The following is a 23,106-nucleotide window of genomic DNA, read 5'->3' on the forward strand; positions in this document are numbered from 1 at the left end:
CTGAAAGAACAGCAAAACCTTTTCTAACAAAATGAGGAATCTATGGAATCAGTTTCGATGTAAAAATAATTACCAACAAAACCAAAGTTAAATCACATGAAACACATTCTAAAGCATCTCACCTCTAAAGGAGAGTCAGGCTCATCCAGGATGCTCTTCTCACCCTGCATCCTCTGCATGGTTCCTGTAGAACTGGGGTCCATTACCAACACGTTCTGACTAGCAGCTCTGCCGAACTTACAGTCACTCTTTCTGGAGTCAGTGGTCCTGCACACCTCGTAGTTGTACACATGTTGGAGAGTTCCTGTCCCCAGCGTGTCTGAGTAACGTGGTGGATAATATGGAATGACAGGGAGGCTGGAGTGATACAGGATGCGAGACTGTCTCCATCTGTAGATTTTCACTGAGATGATAACCACTAAACAGGTGATGAAGAGGAAGGAAACTACAGCCAGAGCCAAGACTAAGTAAAAAGTCAGGTTGTCATTGTACTCCTTGTCGTGTGTAGAGTCAGTGAACTCCGACAGCACTTCAGGGAAGCTGTCCGCCACCGCCACGTTAACAATGACTGTAGCTGAACGAGAGGGCTGGCCGTTGTCCTCCACTATAACAGTCAGTCTTTGTTTCACAGCATCTTTATCAGTCACTTGACGGATAGTTCTGATTTCTCCATTCTGTAAGCCCACTTCAAACAGCGCCCTGTCTGTGGATTTCTGCAGTTTATAGGAGAGCCAGGCGTTCTGTCCAGAGTCCACATCAACAGCCACCACTTTAGTCACCAGATAGCCCACTTCTGCTGAACGAGGCACCATCTCAGCCACCACGGAGCCTCCAGTCTGGACCGGGTACAGGACCTGAGGGGGGTTATCGTTCTGGTCCTGGATCATTATTTTCACAGTCACGTTGCTGCTGAGAGGAGGAGAGCCTCCATCCTGCGCTTTAACTACAAATATTAACTCCTTAATTTGTTCATAATCAAACGAGCGCACCGCCTGAATTACTCCAGTTTCTACATTCACAGAAACATATTGAGAAATCGGGGACCCACCAATGTTACTGTCCTCTAAAATATAAGACACGCGAGCGTTCTGGTTCTCATCAGGATCTTTAGCTATCAGAGTGAGAACAGAGACACCTGGAGAGTTATTCTCAGGTAGAAACGCGCTGTAAAGACTTTGTGGGAAAACTGGAGCGTTATCGTTCACATCAGACACCTTTAGACTAAAGTTTTTTTTAGCTGAGAGAGGAGGGATTCCTCCATCTGTCGCAACTACAGTGATGTTATATTCTGACACAATTTCACGATCTAACACAGAATCTGTCACCAGAGTGTAGTAATTCCTTAAATTGGACTTTATTTTGAAAGGAGCGTTTTGTTCTATTTTACATGAAACCTGTCCGTTATCTCCCGAGTCCAGGTCTTTAACATTAATGATACCGATAGTTGTACCAGGAGGAGAGTCCTCTGACACAGGACTAGTGAATGACATCACACTGATGACTGGGGCGTTATCATTTACATCAGTTACTTCAATTATCACTTTACTAGAATCTGTTAAACCTCCCTGATCCTTTGCATCGACTCTAAGTTCATATTTTTTATCTTTTTCAAAATCAACATCACCTTTTATGTAAATTGCACCAGTTTTCTCATCCATCACAAAAACATCATGAAGAGCACGGCTATCATCTGAGAAATAATAGCTAACCATGCTGTTTGACCCTGAATCTGCGTCAGTAGCATTAACAGTGGTGACGTAGGTTTCTTTGGCAGAATTTTCAATGACTGTAGTTTTATAAACAGACTGATTAAACACAGGAGCATTATCATTAACATCTAGAACTGTCACGTCAATAATTACTGTACCAGATTTCTGAGGAGTTCCTCCGTCTACAGCTATCAGCTTTAAAGACAGACTTGGGTTGGTCTCTCGGTCTAAAGGCTTCTGAAGAACCATCTCTGCGTATTTCTTTCCATCTGCATTTGAATGTTGTTTAATAACAAAATGCTCGTTCTCACTTAATAAATATTCTCTCAGTCCGTTCACACCCACATCTGCGTCCTCTGCGCTTTTTAACGAGAAACGAGCGCCCGTTGTAGCGGATTCACTGATTTCAAAGCGGATGTTATCCTTTTCAAACCTGGGAGAATGATCATTTATATCTATAATCTCAACAGTGATCTGATGCAGCTCCATCGGGTTTTCTAGAATCATCTCAAAGCTGAAGCTACACGGGGTTGTGTCTCCACAGAGCTGCTCCCGGTCGATCTTCTCTTTCACCACTAAAATCCCTTTGTCCGCCTTCAGCTCGGTGTACTGAACATTTTCTCCGCTAACGATTCGGGCCCGACCAGAACGGAGCCTTTTCAGATCCAAACCCAGGTCCTGCGCCAAATTACCGATCAGAGAACCTTTCTTCATCTCCTCTGGGATAGAATATCTGATGTGTCCGGTGGTAAAATCACAGAGAGAACAAAGGAGAACAACTCCCAGCAAATACCGTCCGCATCCAAAACGCCATTTCATCCACCTGCTTTTTCGTGTTTCCCATTCCATCATAAACACAGACAATATAATGTTTACATTAATCTGAACTGGATTTCGTGAAAAATTATGGTAATTCATGCAATCATCATCTTTAAATCCACACAATCAGCCGAGCAGGTCTTCCGTCGTCAAAATGTCTTTCTGCAAATGCAAACTGATCATTTTCTTCCCAGCCTGTAAGTTGGGAGGGGATTGTGTGAAACAGTGAAATAATATTTTTACCTTGACCAACGGCGCCTCTTAGAGTCTAATAGCAGTAAAACAAGAAAGAAGTCAGTATGGAATGATTTTTTTTTCAAGACAAACGCAGACGGATTTTTGACAGGTAAATTAAAGTCGGGAAATATTATTTAAAAACAAACGTTTATTTTAAGAAGAAAAAGGAATAAAGAAATACAAAAATATGTATTTAACCTAATGCATAATGGTCACCACAGTGGACAGGTGCTCAAAATTGTTTTTATTTTTTTATTCATTATTTATTTTTTGTTATTAAGCACAGCTGTGGAATACTTTACTGCATTTGAGCTCCTCCATTTGGGCTTAAGTAAGCCAAGCCAACATATCTCATGTTCAGAATGCACGCAGTCCACTGAGGTGTACGTGTAATAAATTATTTGTAAATTTTTAGATGTTATAAAAATATTTGTTGAAATTTGTTTCATTCACACCGGAAGATGAATGAAAACACCTGTTAAAAATCGTGGTTGAAGATATCATAATTTATGCATCAAAGGGTTAATTGTCAACATGAAAATCTAAACAGGAATTTCAATGTTAAAATAGGAGCTGGTGGTCAACAAATTCAATAATTCTGAAGTTCTTCTTTTAATTATTTGATTTGTCATAAAAAGAGTTCTCAAAAACCACAATTTTCACCTTTGGTGTTTACGTCTTGAAAATATCAATGGATTCCAAAAGTACTAGAGTTGAATTAGCATGTTTTTTCTGCAACTCTCTTTGTTGATACTTTGATAAATTGAATAATTTCTTAAAATGAGATAATTTCTGATTTCCATAAGTTTTCAATGCAAATGTAAGAAACCCAATAAGACAATTTCCAAATATCAAACTGAACAAAAGTGATCTGAAGTGTGAAATTCATACAAGAAAAAAGGACAAAATGTATATTTCTTCCACCATAAATTTAACCCCATTTCTGGTCCAGCACCATTCAAGTGTCGCATTGCTACTCCTATTGAACAGTCCAGAAAAACACAAGCACCAAATATTCAACCAAATGTATCTGGTACCAACCACGAATTCTAAAAAGTTGACTGAAAGACGCTATCCATGGTGCTGAACAACAACAACCAACAAGCAGCGAATTTGTCTTAACTATTGGGAGGGCAAGGAAATTGAAATTGAACGTATTAACTGCCATCAAAAGGGGAGTTTAATTATAATAACAAGTATGAATTGATAAAAAAATGTATATTAGAACAAACACACAAAAATACGTTAAATAAGGGCAACTAACCTCTAAAGGAGAGTCAGGCTCATCCAGGATGCTCTTCTCACCCTGCATCCTCTGCATGGTTCCTGTAGAACTGGGGTCCATTACCAACACGTTCTGACTAGCAGCTCTTCCGAACTTACAGTCACTCTTTCTGGAGTCAGTGGTCCTGCACACCTCGTAGTTGTACACATGTTGGAGAGTTCCTGTCCCCAGCGTGTCTGAGTAACGTGGTGGATAATATGGAATGACAGGGAGGCTGGAGTGATACAGGATGCGAGACTGTCTCCATCGGTAGATTTTCACTGAGATGATAACCACTAAACAGGTGATGAAGAGGAAGGAAACTACAGCCAGAGCCAAGACTAAGTAAAAAGTCAGGTTGTCGTTGTACTCCTTGTCGTGTGTAGAGTCAGTGAACTCCGACAGCACTTCAGGGAAGCTGTCCGCCACCGCCACGTTAACAATGACTGTAGCTGAACGAGAGGGCTGGCCGTTGTCCTCCACTATAACAGTCAGTCTTTGTTTCACAGCATCTTTATCAGTCACTTGACGGATAGTTCTGATTTCTCCATTCTGTAAGCCCACTTCAAACAGAGCCCTGTCTGTGGCTTTCTGCAGTTTATAGGAGAGCCAGGCGTTCTGTCCAGAGTCCACATCAACAGCCACCACTTTAGTCACCAGATAGCCCACTTCTGCTGAACGAGGCACCATCTCAGCCACCACGGAGCCTCCAGTCTGGACCGGGTACAGGACCTGAGGGGGGTTATCGTTCTGGTCCTGGATCAGGATTTTCACAGTCACGTTGCTGCTGAGAGGAGGAGAGCCTCCATCCTGCGCTTTAACTACAAATATTAACTCCTTAATTTGTTCATAATCAAACGAGCGCACCGCCTGAATTACTCCAGTTTCTACATTCACAGAAACATATTGAGAAATCGGGGACCCACCGATGCTACTGTCCTCTACAATATAAGACACGCGAGCGTTCTGGTTCTCATCAGGATCTTTAGCTATCAGAGTGAGAACAGAGACACCTGGAGAGTTATTCTCAGGTAGAAACGCGCTGTAAAGACTTTGTGGGAAAACTGGAGCGTTATCGTTCACATCAGACACCTTTAGACTAAAGGTTTTTTTAGCTGAGAGAGGAGGGATTCCTCCATCTGTCGCAACTACAGTGATGTTATATTCTGACACAATTTCACGATCTAACACAGAATCTGTCACCAGAGTGTAGTAATTCCTTAAATTGGACTTTATTTTGAAAGGAGCGTTTTGTTCTATTTTACATGAAACCTGTCCGTTATCTCCTGAGTCCAGGTCTTTAACATTAATGATACCGATAGTTGTACCAGGAGGAGAGTCCTCCGACACGGGACTAGTGAATGACATCACACTGATGTCTGGAGCGTTATCATTTACATCAGTTACTTCAATTATCACTTTACTAGAATCTGTTAAACCTCCCTGATCCTTTGCATCGATTCTAAGTTCATATTTTTTTACTTTTTCATAATCAACATCACCTTTTATGTAGATCGCACCAGAGTCAGTAATTCTAAATAAATCAGCAAGAGGACTGTTGCGGTCAGAGAAATAATAGGTTATAATATTGTTTGCTCCATAATCTGCATCAATAGCTTTAACAGTGATGACGTAAGTTTCTTTAGGAGCATTTTCCATTACTGTGGCTTTATAAACAGACTGATTAAATACAGGCGCATTATCGTTTGCATCGAGAACTGTAACGTCAATGATTACTGTACCAGATTTCTGAGGAACTCCTCCGTCTACAGCTATCAGTTTAAACGACAGATTTGGGGTTTTCTCTCGGTCTAACTGCTTCTGAAGAACCATCTCTGCGTATTTCTTACCATCTGCATCTGAATGCTGTTGAAGAACAAAGTGATCGTTCTCGGTCAAGACATATTCTTTTAATCCATTAATTTCGACATCTGCGTCATCAGCGCTTGTCAAAGAGAAACGCGCGCCCGTTGTGGCGGATTCACTGATTTCAAAACTAAGATTGTGCGTTTTAAATGCTGGAGAGTGATCATTTATATCCGTGACTTCAACCATAATCTGATGCAGCTCCATCGGGTTTTCTAGAATCATCTCCAAGCTGAAGCTACACGGGGTTGTGTCTCCACAGAGCTGCTCCCGGTCGATTTTTTCTTTCACCACTAAAATCCCTTTGTCCGCCTTCAGCTCGGTGTACTGAGCGTTTTCTCCACTCACGATTCGGGCCCGACCAGAACGGAGCCTTTTCAGGTCCAAACCCAGGTCCTGCGCCACATTACCGATCAGAGAGCCTTTCTTCATCTCCTCTGGGATAGAATATCTGATGTGTCCGGTGGTAAAGTCACAGAAAGAACCAAAAACCAAAAGAAGGAACACTTTCTGGACGAATCCATTACGCCCTTTTTCCCATTGCATCAAGCCTTGTATTCTATGCGCCATGGTAAAATAAAATAGAGTAACACTCTAATTGAAACCTAAACACCGATCCTGAAAAAGATCACTCATAAAACAATATGAAACGGTGATGTCGTTCCCGAAACATCCACTGATTTTTCTCCACAAACAAAGCAAGAGTCTTTTTTTTCTCTCAGCTGCAATATTAGTAGGGAGGGGGAGGCATGAACACCAAATATCTTGCCTTAACCAACAGCGTCCCTCCGAGTCCAAAACCCGCAAAACAGAACAGCAATGAAGACATTTCAATTTCCAATGGTTTTGCTTGTTTAAACAATAAACAAACAACTATATATAAAGAGAACTATTTACATAATTTTAAATATTTTTTTTAAATAACACATTCATGAAATTCTTTGCACAAAGTCCCCATAACATGAAATGCTTTCACGATCTTTATTTCTGACAAGTTCAGTACCTTCCACAACAAGCCGTTTCCACATTCTGTTTCTTTAATGAAAAACAAACTGCTGCCAGCCACGCCCACCCATTCCCTGCTAAGGCTGAGGGACTCGAATCAGAACTGATGCTCCTTCAGGTGAGGGAAATTTCTGTATTGTCACGTGACACTAGCTGACTGATATCTGACTAAAGTCAGTTGAAACATAGATTGCCGGTTCAACCTACGTTTAGAATATATACTGAGGTAGCGGAGAACCAATAAGCAGCCCGAAATTATGCAAACAGTGTGTTTTGCTAAATATTTCCAATTTAATAAATAAAACTTGTAAATAGTCATTCATGGTGACTTTAAAAATGTTAAACTTCAACAAAACTGGTAAAACAACACATTCTACGAATATCAAAATTTCACCTTTAATATTTTTCATATTGTGAGGTTAATATATAAAAAAACTATCCAAGAAAATCAACATGTTTGGCAAAATAAAAAAAGGATTGGTTGAAAAAAGGAAACAATATTGTAAAACAGTAATGCTCTAGAAAGAAAAACGTAATCTTTCAATAGCATCACAAAATAATTATTTACAACTACCAACAAATAATATAAAGTGACAGTTTTTTTTTCAATTGTGTAGGAAATCAAGTTTTGCTAAATTGCTATGTTGAGCAAATGTGTTTGAGTTTAGTGATGCGGTCAAATGATTTCTATGTTTCTGTTATACAAAAAGCTGATTGGCTATTAATTTGGTAGATCATGAAATATTCATTGTTTCTGAGTAATAAATAATTCCAGGCAGACAATTTGTCTTTACACTAAGCAAGAAAAAAAGTTTATAAAATGTATTTAAACTAACCTCCAAAGGAGAGTCAGGTTCATCCAGGATGCTCTTCTCACCCTGCATCCTCTGCATGGTTCCTGTAGAGCTGGGGTCCATTACCAACACGTTCTGACTAGCAGCTCTGCCGAACTTACAGTCACTCTTTCTGGAGTCAGTGGTCCTGCACACCTCGTAGTTGTACACATGTTGGAGAGTTCCTGTCCCCAGCGTGTCTGAGTAACGTGGTGGATAATATGGAATGACAGGGAGGCTGGAGTGATACAGGATGCGAGACTGTCTCCATCTGTAGATTTTCACTGAGATGATAACCACCAAACAGGTGATGAAGAGGAAGGAAACTACAGCCAGAGCCAAGACTAAGTAAAAAGTCAGGTTGTCATTGTACTCCTTGTCGTGTGTAGAGTCAGTGAACTCCGACAGCACTTCAGGGAAGCTGTCCGCCACCGCCACGTTAACAATGACTGTAGCTGAACGAGAGGGCTGGCCGTTGTCCTCCACTATAACAGTCAGTCTTTGTTTCACAGCATCTTTATCAGTCACTTGACGGATAGTTCTGATTTCTCCATTCTGTAAGCCCACTTCAAACAGCGCCCTGTCTGTGGCTTTCTGCAGTTTATAGGAGAGCCAGGCGTTCTGTCCAGAGTCCACATCAACAGCCACCACTTTAGTCACCAGATAGCCCACTTCTGCTGAACGAGGCACCATCTCAGCCACCACGGACCCTCCAGTCTGGACCGGGTACAGGACCTGAGGGGGGTTATCGTTCTGGTCCATGATCAGTATTTTCACAGTCACGTTGCTGCTGAGAGGAGGAGAGCCTCCATCCTGCGCTTTAACTACAAAAATTAACTCCTTAATTTGTTCATAATCAAACGAGCGCACCGCCCGGATCACTCCCGTTTCTGCATTAATAGAAACATATTCTGATATCAGAGCTCCACCAATCTGGCATTCTTCTAGTACATATGAAACACGCGCGTTCTGGTTTTCATCCGGGTCGTTAGCATTAACGCTCAGCACAAAGAAACCAGGAGTTATATTTTCTGCTACCGTCGCGCTATACATGTTTCTCGTAAACACAGGGGCGTTGTCATTCACGTCAGAAAGCTTTAGATGAAACGTTTTTTTAGTGAAAAGAGCGGGCGATCCTGTGTCTGTAGCGATGAGTGTTATGTTGTATTCTGGGATAAATTCACGATCCAAATCAGCTTCCGTTATCAATGCATAATAATTCCTGACGTTGGATTTGACCTTAAAAGGAACATTTCCTTCAATCCGGCATCTTACTTGTCCATGATCGCCGGAATCGAGATCCTTAACATTAATAATGCCAACTGTTGTACCTGGAGGGGAGTCCTCTGAGACCGGGCTGGTGAATGACATCACGTTGATGACTGGAGGATTATCATTCACATCGATAACCTCAATTTCCACTTTGCTCGAATCTGTGAGTCCTCCCTGATCTTTTGCTTCAATCCTAAATTCTATTTTTCTATCTTTTTCAAAGTCGATTTCTTTTGCAACAAATATTTTCCCTGTCACTTCATCTATTTCAAACAAACCTGTAATTCCTGCTTTGGATTTGGAAAGGTAATACGTCACTAAGCCGTTTGAGCCACTGTCGATGTCGCTCGCATTAACAGTAACAACGTGAGTGCCCTTTGGCGCATTTTCAGTCACCACAGCCTTGACTGATTAAACACAGGAGCATTATCATTAATATCCAAAATGATAATAGCAATATTTACTGTACCAGATTTCTGAGGGTTTCCGCCATCTACAGCCAGCAATTTCAGTGAAAGGCGTGGTTGCTCTTCTCTATCTAGGGATTTTTGAAGCACCATCTCAGCATATTTGCTTCCGTCTGGATTAACGTGTTGCTTCAAAACAAAATATTCATTGGAAGTCAAAACATAATTTTGCAGATCGTTTTGGCCCACGTCCGCATCGTCTGCACTCTCAAGGACAAAACGGGAACCGAGCGCTGCGGATTCGCTTATTTCAAATTCCAAGTGATTATTCTGAAACGTCGGCGCGTTGTCGTTCACGTCCAGAACCTCTATGGTGACCGGATGCAGCTCCATTGGATTTTCCAGTAAAATCTCAAAAGTGAAGCTGCATGGTGTAACATCCCCACAGAGCTGCTCTCGGTCTATTCTCTCATTCACAATTAAAGTCCCTTTGTCTGCATGCAGCTGCGTGTACTGGATATTTTCTCCGGTAACGATGCGAGCCCGACCAGAACGGAGCCTTTTTAGATCCAAACCCAGGTCCTGAGCGATGTTACCGACAAGCGATCCAGTCTTTAGCTCTTCTTGAATTGAATACCGGATCTGAGCTTTTGTTAGATGAAGGCAAAGAAATACAAAAACGCACAGCTCTTTCAAATGTCGCATTCGCCATCTTTCTCCTCTGCCTCGGTGCTGTTCTTCCAACTCCATGTAAGAAATCCGTAGGAAAATCAAAATAAAAAAAGATCTATAAAAATATCTATAATGAAGAAAAGCTTACTGGATAATACAATGTTGAAGATAATATTTAAAGTTGATTTGCTCAGATTTAACCACAGCTTTGTGTGCCCAGCACGGTTCATCTGCTGATGTAAAACGCAATGAGGGAGGAAACAGCTTTCCAATAATACCCACATCATAACCTCCTTTATTCACCAGGCAACAGCGTCACTTAGAGGATAAAATACGGAACTCCTCATCAGGCTTCAAAGATTAACTTTATTCCACAAAACAATTACAAATAAAATTTGTGATTAAATTCAAAACATTTTGATTGCAGAAATATCCATTAATGATCTCTAAAACACACCGAACTCTGTTTGATTTACCATCACAATTTAATATGCTTTTAAATAACAGCAACACAACACATACGTGCGCGAGCGCGCACATAATTATATGTATATATTATGTTATTAAAATGCACGGCAAAGGAAAGCCTGCCCGTCAGTTTGAGTCTCACGCTCAGAAATGACTCAAAACTCCTCGTTCAAATAATTTTGCTCTGTCAAATACATTCAAGTTAAATATAGTATATCTTAATAACTAAACATAAAGTTAAAGAAAAATAGATAAATACTTATCTTAAACAATTTTGAAGGGCTCAAAAGGAAAGAGAAAAAAGGCAGTTAAATACTTTCAGCTAATCAGCACCCTGGACAGCGGCACACCCACAGCACTGACAGTCTTCTCAACAGAATTACAACGAGCCTAATAAGGAACAAGTATAAGACCATTACGTATAGCTTAATTATGACAACATGATAATGATAGCTTGTTTAGAGGTGCAGACGAGTGAGGTTGTATGTCTACATGTTTTACTGCAAAAACACATTTTTGCTTCAGTTCAAATCTGGTGGAAGAAAAATGAATGGATTTGTTGACCTAGTTTGGGAGAGTTTTTATATTTAATTAATCATAATAAAATGTATGATTTGTCAATGTTGTAAAAAATCTATTTAAAACAAACACCCAAACATAAATTAAATAAGGCTAACTAACTTCTAAAGGAGAGTCAGGCTCATCCAGTATGCTCTTATTACCCTGTATCCTCTGCATGGTTCCTGTAGAACTGGGGTCCATTACCAACACGTTCTGACTAGCAGCTCTGCCGAACTTACAGTCACTCTTTCTGGAGTCAGTGGTCCTGCACACCTCGTAGTTGTACACATGTTGGAGAGTTCCTGTCCCCAGCGTGTCTGAGCATCTTTATCAGTCACTTGACGGATAGTTCTGATTTCTCCATTCTGTAAGCCCACTTCAAACAGCGCCCTGTCTGTGGCTTTCTGCAGTTTATAGGAGAGCCAGGCGTTCTGTCCAGAGTCCACATCAACAGCCACCACTTTAGTCAACAGATAGCCCACTTCTGCTGAACGAGGCACCATCTCAGCCACCACGGACCCTCCAGTCTGGACCAGGTACAGGACCTGAGGGGGGTTATCGTTCTGATCTGTGACCTGTACAATAATAGTAGCATTGTTGCTGAGAGGAGAGGAGCCTCCATCCTGCACTTTAATCCACATTTTGCACCCTTTTATTCTTTTCATAGTCAAGTGAATGTAAAGCCTGAACTTCCAGTATGAACAGAAAATTAAGCAGAGACAGGATTTCAGTTTATATCACTATCAACAAGAAAATATGTTATTTGTGCATTTTGTCCCTCATCTGGATCTGTAGCGTGGATCTGCAACAGAGAGACACCTGGAGAGTTATTTTCCATTACCAGAGTGCTGTAAAGATGTTGACTAAAACCTTGAGCATTGTCAATGACATCACTAATGTCCAAAATTAATATTCATTTGGTCGATAATGCTGGTAAGCCTTCATCAGTGGCAGTCAACATGATGCTGTACTTTGAGCTATTTTCTCGGATGAGGATTCCCTCCGTGATGAGTGTATAATAGCTTCTTAGAGATGATTTTATTTTAAATGGGATGTTTTCATCTAAGGTTAAATACACTTGCTCATTTCTCCCATAATCTTCAGCCTGAAGACTTATCAGAGCCACAACTGTGCTTGGAGAAGCATCCTCTGAAATATTTCCCGAGTATGAAGCCACTGTGATGACAGGGCTGCTATCATAAACATCCACCACCTATCATTAGTTTGCTGGTGCCTGCGACTCCCCACAGACCTTTAGCCTGGAGGGTTATTTCATAACATGGAGAAACCTCCAGCTGAGTTTAATCTCTCTGGTGTGTGGATTTATTTTAAAAGGAGAAGATTAATAATTCTCTAGATGAGTGAGATAATAATCAACAGTCCCGTTATAACCCAGATCAACATCTACTGCACTGACTTTTATCATGCTTGAACCTGACAGAACATTTTCCAGCATGCATGGTTTTTAACGACTGCATAAAAATCGATGCATTGTCGTTTGCATCTAAAACTAACATGGATCTTTACTCTTCCTGACTTCTGCAGTTCTCTCCCATCCTCACCTCACCTTCCTCCCCTTATCTGGGGTCTGGGTTATGGGGGCCACATCCCAAATAGGGCCTCCCAGGCAATAATCTCCCCGGTCAAATCCGCCAGCTCCTCAGCTGGGACATCCAGGCGTTCCCTGGCCAACCTAGAGATGTATTTCCTCCAGGTAGTCCTGGGCTGACCCGGGGGCCTCCCACAAGCAGGGCATGCCCAAAACACCTCCCGAGGGAGGCATTCAGGAGGCATCCTGACCAGATACCCAAACCACCTGAACTGGCTCCTTTTGATGCGGAGGGCAGTGGCTCCATTCCAAGTCCCTCTTGGATGTCCAAGTTCCTTACCTTATCCCTAAGGCTGAGCCCTGCCAAGGACACTCATTTTGGCCACTTGTATCCGCAATATCGTTCTTTTGGTCATTACCCAAAGCTCAGAACCATAGGTGAGGATTGGAATGTAGATTGACCGGTAAATTGAGAGCCTTGCTTTCTGGCTCAGCTCCCTCCTCACCACAGCAGATCGGTTCAGCCTCTGCATCACTGTAGATGCTGCCCCAATGCGCCTGTCAATCTCCCGCTCCCTCCTTCCTTCACTCATGAACAAGACCCCAAGATACTTAAACTTCCCCACTTGAGGCAGGACCTCGCTCCTGACCTGAAGTTGGCAAACCACCCCTTTCCAGTCGAGAACCGTGGTCTCAGATTTAGATGTGCTGATCCTCATCCTAGCCGCTTCACACTCGGCTGCGAACCTCCCCAGAAAGAGCTGAGGATTCAACCTCGGTGAAGTTAGGAGGACCACATCATCCGCAAAAAGCAGAGATGAGATTCTCCCGGCACTAAACTCGACACCATCCACATCATGACTGCACCTAGAAATCCTGTCCATAAAGATCATGAACAGGACCGGTGACAAAGGGCAGCCCTGGCTGAGTCCAACCCTCACTGGGAAAAGGTTAGATTTACTGCTGGCTATGCGGACCAAACTCACACTTCTCTGTTGCAGAGACTGAATGTCCCTTAGCTAAAGACCATCCACCCAATACTCCTGGAGGGCCCCCCCACAGGGTGTCTCTGGGGACTCAGTCTTAAGCCATTTCCAAATCCACAAAACACATGGGGATTGGTTGGGCAAACTCCCATTACCCCTCCATCCCCCTAGCAAGAGCAAAGAGCTGGTCCACAGTTCCATGACCAGGACGAAAACCACATTGCTGCCCCTCTATCCTGGATTCAACTATCGACCAGGATTCAACTTCTCTCCTCTCCAGTACCCTGGAGTAGACTTTTACAGGGAGGCTGAGGAGCAAGATCTCCCTATAGTTGGAACGCACCCTCTTGTCACCCTTCTTAAAAATGGGGACCACCACCCTGGTCTGCCACTCCACAGGAACTGCCCCGATGACCATACAATGTTGTAGAGACGTGTCAACCACGACAGTCCTACAACATCCATAGCCATGAGATACCCAGAACGAATCTCATCCACTTCTGGAGCTCTGCTGCTGTCTAGTTGTTTGACTACCTTAGCAACTTCTACCTCAGAGATCAGACATTCCGTTCCCAGGTCTCCCAGCTCTGGTTCCTCCTCAGAATGCGTGTTGGTGGGATTGAAGCGCTCCTCAAAATATTCCTTCCACCGTCCAACTATTGCCCCAGCAGCTCCCCATACCCACTGTAGTAGTGTGAGCGAGTTGCTGCCTTCCCCTCCTGAGGCGCCGGACAGTTTGGCAAAGCTTCTTTGAAGCAGATCAATAGTTATTTCCTTCTTTGGGAAAGTAGGAGTGTGATTGTTTATGTATTTAATTTTGATTGCAATGGAAAAAAGCTCAAGAGGATCTTCGAGGACTATTTCCAGACCAAAGCAAGGAGACTTCTTGGCGCACAGTTTCTGTCAATCCTTTCATAGACAACGAGGTGTCCTTTGTTCTGGTTCAGAGTGACATATAAGGATTCATCGTCAATAATGAGACAAGCTCGACCAGACACCAACCTTTTGACATCCAAGCCCACATCTTTAGCCACATCCTCAATAAACAGTCCTTTCCTCATCTCCTAAATAGCAAATTTGTCTGCTGACAAAAGCCACAAGGAAAAAAGAAAGAAATGGAAATTTTACAATCCATCGGAGGGCCTCTGCTCTTTAAACAATCCATTTAAAATAAGTCTCTCTGTACAAATATTACTAAATACCACAGCTGGACTAACTGCTATAATATGCACCATGCACATTCTGAAAATAATTTAAACCAAATCATAAAAATAAAAACAGGATTTGATCTGAAAGCTCACAGCTCTTCTTTTTCTATGAAAGACGGGCAGTGGCGTGTTTTATGGAGTTGGTGACACAATACTGAGTCTTCTTAGGCAACAGCACCGCCAGCAGTTATGAATAAGAACAATGTTTAACTGCAGGCTGAGTGGGTCTCAGCTTCACTGCATCTTCGGACTTCTTTCCCTGCATTTTACACACCCTATTCTGTTAATTGCCTCACAGACCTGACATAAAAAATACAATTTCCCAGCTCACAATCTCAAATATGTGTTTAACTGTCCACAGCTGACTAAAGTCATATCAGGACCCTTAAGGTTATTCTGCAATACAATGCAAAAAAAAAAAAATTATATATATATATATATATATATATATATATATATATATATATATATGTTACTTTTTATTAAATACATTAACAAAGAAAAACATAACAGCAGTTTGTTGGAAATAAAGATAAACAGAGACAGAAACAGATACATAGATTATCTACCCCCTCTCTTTAATCTAACTGATGAGTCCAGTGACCTACATTTGAGCAGTGGAATCAAAACCACACAGCATCCCTTCACATGCACTGACACACCAATGGCAAATTTAAATGCAGCATATGTTCTTCATAGCTCACAAATGTGTGCTTGTGTGTTTCAGATTGTGTCTTATACCAGAATTATTTCCTAAATGTACCTATGTTTGCATATAAAAGGTTATCTTGCACCAAAGCAGAAAGTGTGTGCATCATGAGGATGCATTATTTATTCCAAGACTGCACAGTCGAAACTGGGATAATAAATATGCATGTGATGCCTGAGGAAGAACCATATTGCAAAAAAGAAAAAAAAATTGCGGCATAGCAGCCAGCTGTTTCTGTTGCAGGGGGGCTGTAGCAGAAACCTTATTTTGAAACAATGAGCACTGACAATGCAAAGGAATGCAACTAAAACAAGAAGCCGATACAAACGTGAAGAGAAAGGGAACAAGGTTGTTGAGAACTGTTTGAGGGAACTTATCTTGGTTGTGTTGGAGGTGTATTAACTGAATGATTCTTGTGTGAGTTTTAAAATAAAAGAAACATAAAAATTGTCTTACCTGTTGGGCCCAAGATGTGGAGTTTTGATCCAAGCAATCATAGAGGAAAGAAAAAAAGAAAACAAAGTTGATAAGTTTGAATCCTAAAACATGGACATTGAAAAAATCATGTCTCACGTCATAAAAAAACAAATGCATTGATTGATTATGTAAAATAAAAAAAAAAGGATATGGACATGTAGCATGTCTGTGTTTCTCATGTGTTCACATTAAAATAGTTATCCAGAGCTTTAACTTGTAAATATTCAAACCCAAACTTCCGATTGTTTTTGTTTTCCTCCTACAATAAAACATTCAACAAAATCCTAAATTTTAGCTCAATATTGAGCAGAATATTTAACCCTCTGGAGGCAGGCGTTGCAGATTAGCAATTTTAAAACCTACCTACCTGGTTACTCCACAAACATATTTCATGAGCATTTTTTAACTCAGAAGTACCCCTGAAGGACTTAGTTGTCCGTCCTTTTATCAAAATGTATTTTGAGCCTGAGAGGGTTAAACAATTTCCTCTAAAACTTATTTAAAAATCTATATCTCAACAACAAAAATCTAGATGGCTAAAAGTCAGCTGTGGAGGAAAGAAAAGTTAAGTGCAAATACTTTCACCTGTGATAAAATACAACCTGATATTACAAAAATAAATTTGTTGTAGAGCTCCTCTTTAAATAATAATAAAAAAGTTGTATTACAGTAATGACTATTAAAAAGTGTAAGTGGTCATTTTTCTTTTTATTTTTTCAACTTTTTTAACCCAATCTTGTTCAGGGTTAGAATAGGATATGCATGTTTTTTATGCAATATGATTGAAATGATATTGAATCATGAAGTTGTGGTAAATAAACACATTTTCAATAGAATGTTTTTTGTGGTGTCAGTAAATGCAAACAGATAGACTGTTGTCTTGAGTCCTGCATGTGTTTGGCAGATTGTTCTATTTTCCTATTGGTATCCACAGTGTTTTAGCTTCAAGAGCTGCAATGTGTTTGATTATTAATGTTTTGTTTCTTCTTCTTTTTAATAGATTTTCAAAAAACTGTGTAGGTCACTGATAAGAAAGCAGCAAGGATGCAGGAGGGGTCAAAATAAGCATAACTGTCGGGGTGCTTATTGTGACAAAACTATTTAATCAATTAATCATGATTTAATTTCTTCTATGCACACCATTCCACTTGTATATATTATTTAGATAAATATGTCAACTAAATACTTGTGGCTCAAAATACTTTTGCAGTGCAATAAATGGTTCATTTCATATTCTGCTCAAAACACTTTGGTAATACACAACAAAACTGGAAAGAAACTGAATTCCAAAATGTTGTAAACTACCTACACTTAAAATATGTTTCATTCATTACAATTAGTCAACATTTCAAATTATACTCAAAGAACGGTTCACAGGATCTTTCATGGAAGTAAATTCAAAGTGTCAGAGTACCCGGCCCGGAGGGTTACCGGGGTCCCACCCTGGAGCCAGGCCTGGGGTTGGGGCCCGTGAGCGAGCGCCTGGTGGCCGGGCTTTTGCCCATGGGGCCCGGCCGGGCCCAGCCCGAACCGGATGCATGGGCTCATCCAACTGTGGACCCACCACCCGCAGGAGGAACATGAAGGGTTCGGTGCAGTGTGGATCGGGTGGCAGACCAAGGCGGGAGCCTTGGCGGTCCGATCCCCCGACAAGAAAACTGGTTTTTGGGACATGGAACGTCACCTCGCTGGCAGGGAAGGAGCAGGAGCTTGTGGCAGAGGTTGAGCGGTACCGGCTAGATATAGTTGGACTCACCTCGACACATAGCATTGGCTCTGGAACCCAAGTCCTTGAGAGGGGTTGTACACTCTCCTTTGCTGGAGTTGCTCCGGATGAGAGGCTGAAGGCTGGGGTTGGCTTTTTCATAGCCCCAAGACTCTCTGCCTGTGTGTTGGGGTTTACCCCGGGGGACGAGAGGGTAGCTTCCCTGCGCCTTCGGGTCGGGGAACGGGTCCTGACTGTTGTTTGTGCTTATGGGCCAAATATCAGTTCAGAGTACCCACCCTTTTTGGAGCCACTGGGACGAGTGCTAGATAGTGCTCCATCAGGGGACTCCATTGTCCTGCTGGGGGACTTCAATGCTCACGTGGGCAGTGACAGCTTGACCTGGAGGGGTGTGATTGTGAGGAACGGCCCGCCTGATCTGAACTCGAGTGGTGTTTAGTTATTGTACTTCTGTGCAAGCCGCAGTTTGGCCATAACGAACACCATGTTCGAACATAAGGATGCCCATCGGTACACTTGGTACCAGGGCAGCCTAGGTCACAGGTCGATGATAGACTTTGTAGTCGTATCATCTGACCTGCGGCCGTATGTTTTGGACACCCGAGTGAAGAGACGAGCGGAGCTGTCAACTGATCACAACCAGGTGGTGAGTTGGATCAGATGGCAGGGGAAGATGCCGCGTAGACCTGGCAGACTCAAACGCATAGTGAGGGTCTGCTGGGAACACCTGGCAGAAGAACCTGTTAAGACGGTCTTCAACTCCCACCTCCGGCAGAGCTTTGACCGCGTCCCGAGAGCAGTGGGGGGCATTGACTCCAAGTGGGCCTTGTTCCACTCTGGGATTGTTGAGGTGGCCGTTGCTAGCTGTGGTTGCAAAGTGGCCGGTGCCAGTCATGGTGGCAACCCCTGTACCCGCTGGTGGACACCAGAGGTTCGGGAAGCCGTCAGGCTGAAGAAGGACGCCTACAGGGCGTGGCTGGTCTGTGGGTCTCCGGAGGCAGCAGACAGGTACCGGATAGCCAAGCGGGGTGCAGCAGTGGCAGTTGCCGAGGCAAAATCTCGGGCATGGGAGAAGTTTGGTGAGGCCATGGAGAAAGACTATCGATCGGCTCCAAAGAGGTTGTGGTAAACTGTCCGGCGCCTCAGGAGAGGAAGGCAGCAACTCACCCACACTGTTTACAGTGGGGATGGGGAGCTGCTGACGTCAACTAGGGCTATAGTCGGACGGTGGAAGGAATATTTTGAGGAGCTCCTCAATCCCACCTATGCGCATTCCGAGGAGGAACCAGAGCTGGGAGACCTGGCGATGGACTGTCCAATCTCGGGGGCAGAAGTTGATGAGGAAGTCCAACAACTACACAGCGGCCGAGCCCCGGGGGTGGATGAGATTCGTCCTGGGTATCTCAAGTCTATGGATGTTGTAGGGCTGTCATGGTTGACACGTCTCTGTAACATTGCGTGGTCATCGGGGGCAGTTCCTGTGGAGTGGCAGACCAGGGTGGTGGTCCCCATCTTTAAGAAGGGTGACCTGAGGGTGTGTTCCAACTATAGGGGGATCACACTCCTCAGCCTCCCTGGAAAGGTCTACTACAAAGTACTGGAGGGGAGAGTCCGATCGATAGTTGAACCTCAGATTGAGGAGGAGCAATGTGGTTTTCGTCCTGGCCGTTGAACTGTGGACCAGCTCTATACCCTTGCAAGGGTGATGGAGGGGGCATGGGAGTTTGCCCAACCAATCCACATGTGTTTTGTGGATTTGGAGAAGGCTTATGACCGTGTCCCCAGGGGCACCCTGTGGGGGACGCTCCAGCAGTGTGGGGTGGGTGGCTTTCTGTTACGGGCCATTCAGTCCCTTTACCAGAGGAGCGCAAGTTTGGTCCGCATAGCCGGTAGTAAGTTGGACCTGTTCCTGGTGAGGGTTGGACTCCGCCAGGGCTGCCCTTTGTCATCGGTTCTGTTCATTACCTTTATGGGCAGAATTTCTAGGCACAGCCGTGGTGTGGAGTGTGTCGAGTTTGGTGGCAGGAGAATCTCATCTCTGCTTTTTGCGGATGATGTGGTCTTCCTAGCTTCATCCAGTTCTGACCTTCAGCTCTTGCTTGGTAGGTTCGCGGCCGAATGTGAAGCGGCTGGGATGAGAATCAGCACCTCCAAATCTGAGACCATGCTTCTCGACTGGAAAAGGGTGGCTTGCCTACTCCGGGTCGGGGGAGAGGTCCTACCTTAAGTGGAGGAGTTTAAATATCTCGGGGTCTTGTTCACGAGTGAGGGTAGGAGGGATCGGGAGATCGACAGGCGGATTGGTTCGGCGTCTACAGTGATGCGGACGCTGAGCCGGTCTGTCGTGGTGAAGAGGGAGCTGAGCCAGAAAACCAGGCTCTTGATTTACCGGTCGATCTACATCCCAATCCTCACCTATGGTCATGAGCTTTGGGTAGGTAATGACCGAAAGAACGAGATTGCGGATACAAGCGGCCGAAATGAGTTTCCTCCGTAGGGTGGCTGGGCTCAGCCTTAGAGATAGGTTGAGGAGCTCAGACATTCGGGAGGGACTCGGAGTAGAAACGCTGCTCCTCCGGATCAAAAGGAGCCAGTTGAGGTGGTTTATGGCATCTGGTCAGGATGCCTCCTGGACGCCTCCCTGGGGAGGTGTTTCAGGCATGTCCTGTCAGCAGGAGGCCCCCGGGTTGACCCAGGACACGTTAGAGAGGTTACATCTCCAATCTGGTCCGGGAACGCCTTGGGGTCCTGCCGTAGGAGCTGGTGGAGAAGGCCGGGGAGAGGACAGTCTGGAGCTCCCTAGTTGGGATGCTGCCCCCGCAACCCGGACCCCGATAAGCGGAGGAAGACGATGACGAAGACCTTGATAGCATTAAGCCAAACATAAATAAATAGAGTATTTTCTTCTCCCCCTACTCTTTCTGAGTTATGCCTGTAGCAGTACAAACACTGTCTTACAAAAACTTGTAAAAAAGATAACTTTAATGACTAAATACATATACATGCACTGTGTTTTAAATAGTTTTGAAAACTCACTCCAGACCTCAGTGTAGCTCAGAGGGGTAGAAATAATGACCTTCATAATAAAATTATGTTTGCTATTAAACTTAAAAGTGACTTTGTTTTTAATTTGTATACCAGTAGCCATTGTTGACTGGCTCTTGAGGTACAGACAGACAAGACAAGACAAGACAAGACAAGACAAGACAAGACAAGACAAGAAAGATGATAGATAGATAGATAGATAGATAGATAGATAGATAGATAGATAGATAGATAGATAGATATATGATAGATAGATAGATAGATAGATAGATAGATAGATAGATAGATAGATAGATAGATAGATAGATAGATAGATAGATAGATAGATAGATAGATAGATAGATAGATAGATAGATAGATAGATAGATAGATAGATAGATAGATAGATAGATAGACAGACTTCTAGAAGATGTAATAAATATATATCTAACTGTGCTCATCAGTTTTCATCACATGTATGGTTTATTTACAGATAATTTGATCACATCACATTGTGCAAAGTGTATTTGTCCATCACAGGGCAATTAACATTTTTTAAACAGTTTATCAAACAGATTATCAAAGAGTCAATATCATTTAAAAAACTTACACTTTAAACATGGATTAAAACTACTGTATTATTTAAACACAGAAAGATGTAAGACTAACAAATCAAAGGACCGACCACTAGGAGGAGATGAACAAAAGAACAGCAAATTGGGAGATATCATGCTCAGATATACAAAAAAGTATAAAGTCTCACTAGTGTTATATGAGCTTTTATGCAAACGTCCAACTATAATTCTGACAGAGTATAAAAGTTAAAACTGAAAGACGACTCACTGAGAGCACAAACGTGCAGTAAAAATAACTATAACATTAAATAAAGTGTTTACTGCTTGTAGATATTTTTTCTTGTGAATTAAATTGTCAGTTGAAGTCAACAACTAAACAGGTCCTCTGAGAATACATAGATTAATAACTAGAATACTGTAGGTTTATTCGTGCAATAAATTGTGAATGGGGAAACATAAATCCATGTGTAATCATTACATTTAAATAAAATCATCAGGTAGTTCACATTGAGCTCTTATTTGATCACATAACAGGGATGCTGAAGCCCTGTCCTGACCTTCAGACTGCCTCTTTCTGCACTCAGGCGCCTAAGTGTACTTTTCTGATAAGCTGCACTTCTTTTCTTTAGTGTGTCAGTGTCTGTACTTGATCCGAAACGGAAGTCGCCTCTCCATGAGCCAGTGGTTAGGAATGGGTCGTATCTGTCATCCAGCAGAGTCCCACAATGACTGAAATCCGCAAGAGTGGATGAGCAGTAGGCGGTGGGGAAAACGGGAAGGCTGGTTGTGGTGGAACGATAAACATAACCACGCCGGCAGAGCTTAAAGTAAAACACACCACTAATGAGAAGGATGAAAAGAAAAGAAACAGCCGACAGTGCGATGATTAAATAGAGCGTTATGTTATCGCTGCCTTGTGATTCATCTGTGAGCTCAAAAAGTTCATTAAAAACAGGCAGGCCATCGGTAATCATGATGCTGACTGTGGCAGATGCAGAAAGAGCCTCGCGGCCGTTATCCGTCACCAAAACAACAATAGTGTGTTTGGGCTCATCTTCTTCCATAAATGGGCGCAGAGTTCTGATTTCTCCTGTGTGCAGATCTGCCATAAACAGGTTAGGTCGCGTGGCTTTGATTATTCTGTAGGACAGCCAGGCATTGTGACCACTGTCCGCATCCACAGCAACCACCTTAGTTACCAGATAACCTCTGGGAGCTTCAATCGGCACCATGTCTTCAGCTATAAACTCGGACGCTTGGACAGGATACAGAATAACTGGTGCGTTATCGTTCATGTCCTTAATGAAAACATTTACAGTACACGTGGTAGAAAGTGGAGGCTGGCCTCCATCTCGAGCTATTATCCTAATCTGAAAGTGGACCGACTGTTCGTAATCAAAGAGGCGCGATGTAAAGAGCTCACCTGTTTCTGAGTTTATTGTAAGAAATGACCACACATCAGAGTTTGAGTCCCTAGGTATGTGATATAATATTTTTGCATTAGCCCTGTCGTCAACATCCTGTGCTTCAAGCTTCACCACAAACGTACCAACTGGTTGGTTTTCCAAAATGTTGGCATTGTACTGTTTCTGCATAAAAGTAGGTGGGTTGTCATTTACATCACTCACAACAATAGTTAGCACTTTGACGCTGGAGAGTGAGGGAGCGCCTGCATCAGTGGCAGTGATCGTTATGTTGTACTCTGGTTGTGTTTCCCTGTCTAACATCGTATTAGTAAC

General features: G+C 42.8%; 6 protein-coding genes across 17 annotated transcripts in view; all 6 read right to left on the reverse strand.

The window, feature by feature from the left end:
* LOC107376386 (protocadherin gamma-C5) overlaps positions 1 to 23,106 on the reverse strand; it is a 344,488-nt gene that overhangs the window by 158,533 nt on the left and 162,849 nt on the right. The window lies entirely within an intron of this gene.
* LOC107396860 (protocadherin beta-12) lies at positions 93 to 2,627 on the reverse strand. Its single transcript, XM_015976708.3, has one exon. The coding sequence runs from the start codon at positions 2,625 to 2,627 to the stop codon at positions 93 to 95; it is 2,535 nt and encodes an 844-aa protein (XP_015832194.3).
* LOC107396861 (protocadherin gamma-A11) lies at positions 2,284 to 7,730 on the reverse strand. The gene has a single exon (XM_015976709.3). It carries the CDS (start codon positions 6,463 to 6,465, stop codon positions 3,946 to 3,948), a length of 2,520 nt encoding a protein of 839 aa, XP_015832195.3. The 5' UTR covers positions 6,466 to 7,730; the 3' UTR covers positions 2,284 to 3,945.
* LOC107396859 (protocadherin beta-1) lies at positions 9,192 to 11,779 on the reverse strand. The gene has a single exon (XM_015976707.3). It carries the CDS (start codon positions 10,160 to 10,162, stop codon positions 9,398 to 9,400), a length of 765 nt encoding a protein of 254 aa, XP_015832193.3. The 5' UTR covers positions 10,163 to 11,779; the 3' UTR covers positions 9,192 to 9,397.
* On the reverse strand, positions 11,314 to 11,778 carry LOC107396857 (protocadherin gamma-A2-like). Its single transcript, XM_070551788.1, has one exon. It carries the CDS (start codon positions 11,776 to 11,778, stop codon positions 11,314 to 11,316), a length of 465 nt encoding a protein of 154 aa, XP_070407889.1.
* LOC107373469 (protocadherin beta-15) overlaps positions 15,344 to 23,106 on the reverse strand; it is a 42,747-nt gene continuing 34,984 nt past the window's right edge. Inside the window, exon 2 of the mRNA XM_070551703.1 lies at positions 15,344 to 16,021. Within this exon, the coding sequence (XP_070407804.1) occupies positions 15,671 to 16,021 (351 nt within the window). The 3' untranslated portion in view covers positions 15,344 to 15,670. The remainder of the gene's footprint in view (positions 16,022 to 23,106) is intronic.

This window comes from Nothobranchius furzeri, chromosome 1 (genome assembly GCF_043380555.1).
Source record: "Nothobranchius furzeri strain GRZ-AD chromosome 1, NfurGRZ-RIMD1, whole genome shotgun sequence".
NCBI lineage: Eukaryota > Metazoa > Chordata > Actinopteri > Cyprinodontiformes > Nothobranchiidae > Nothobranchius > Nothobranchius furzeri.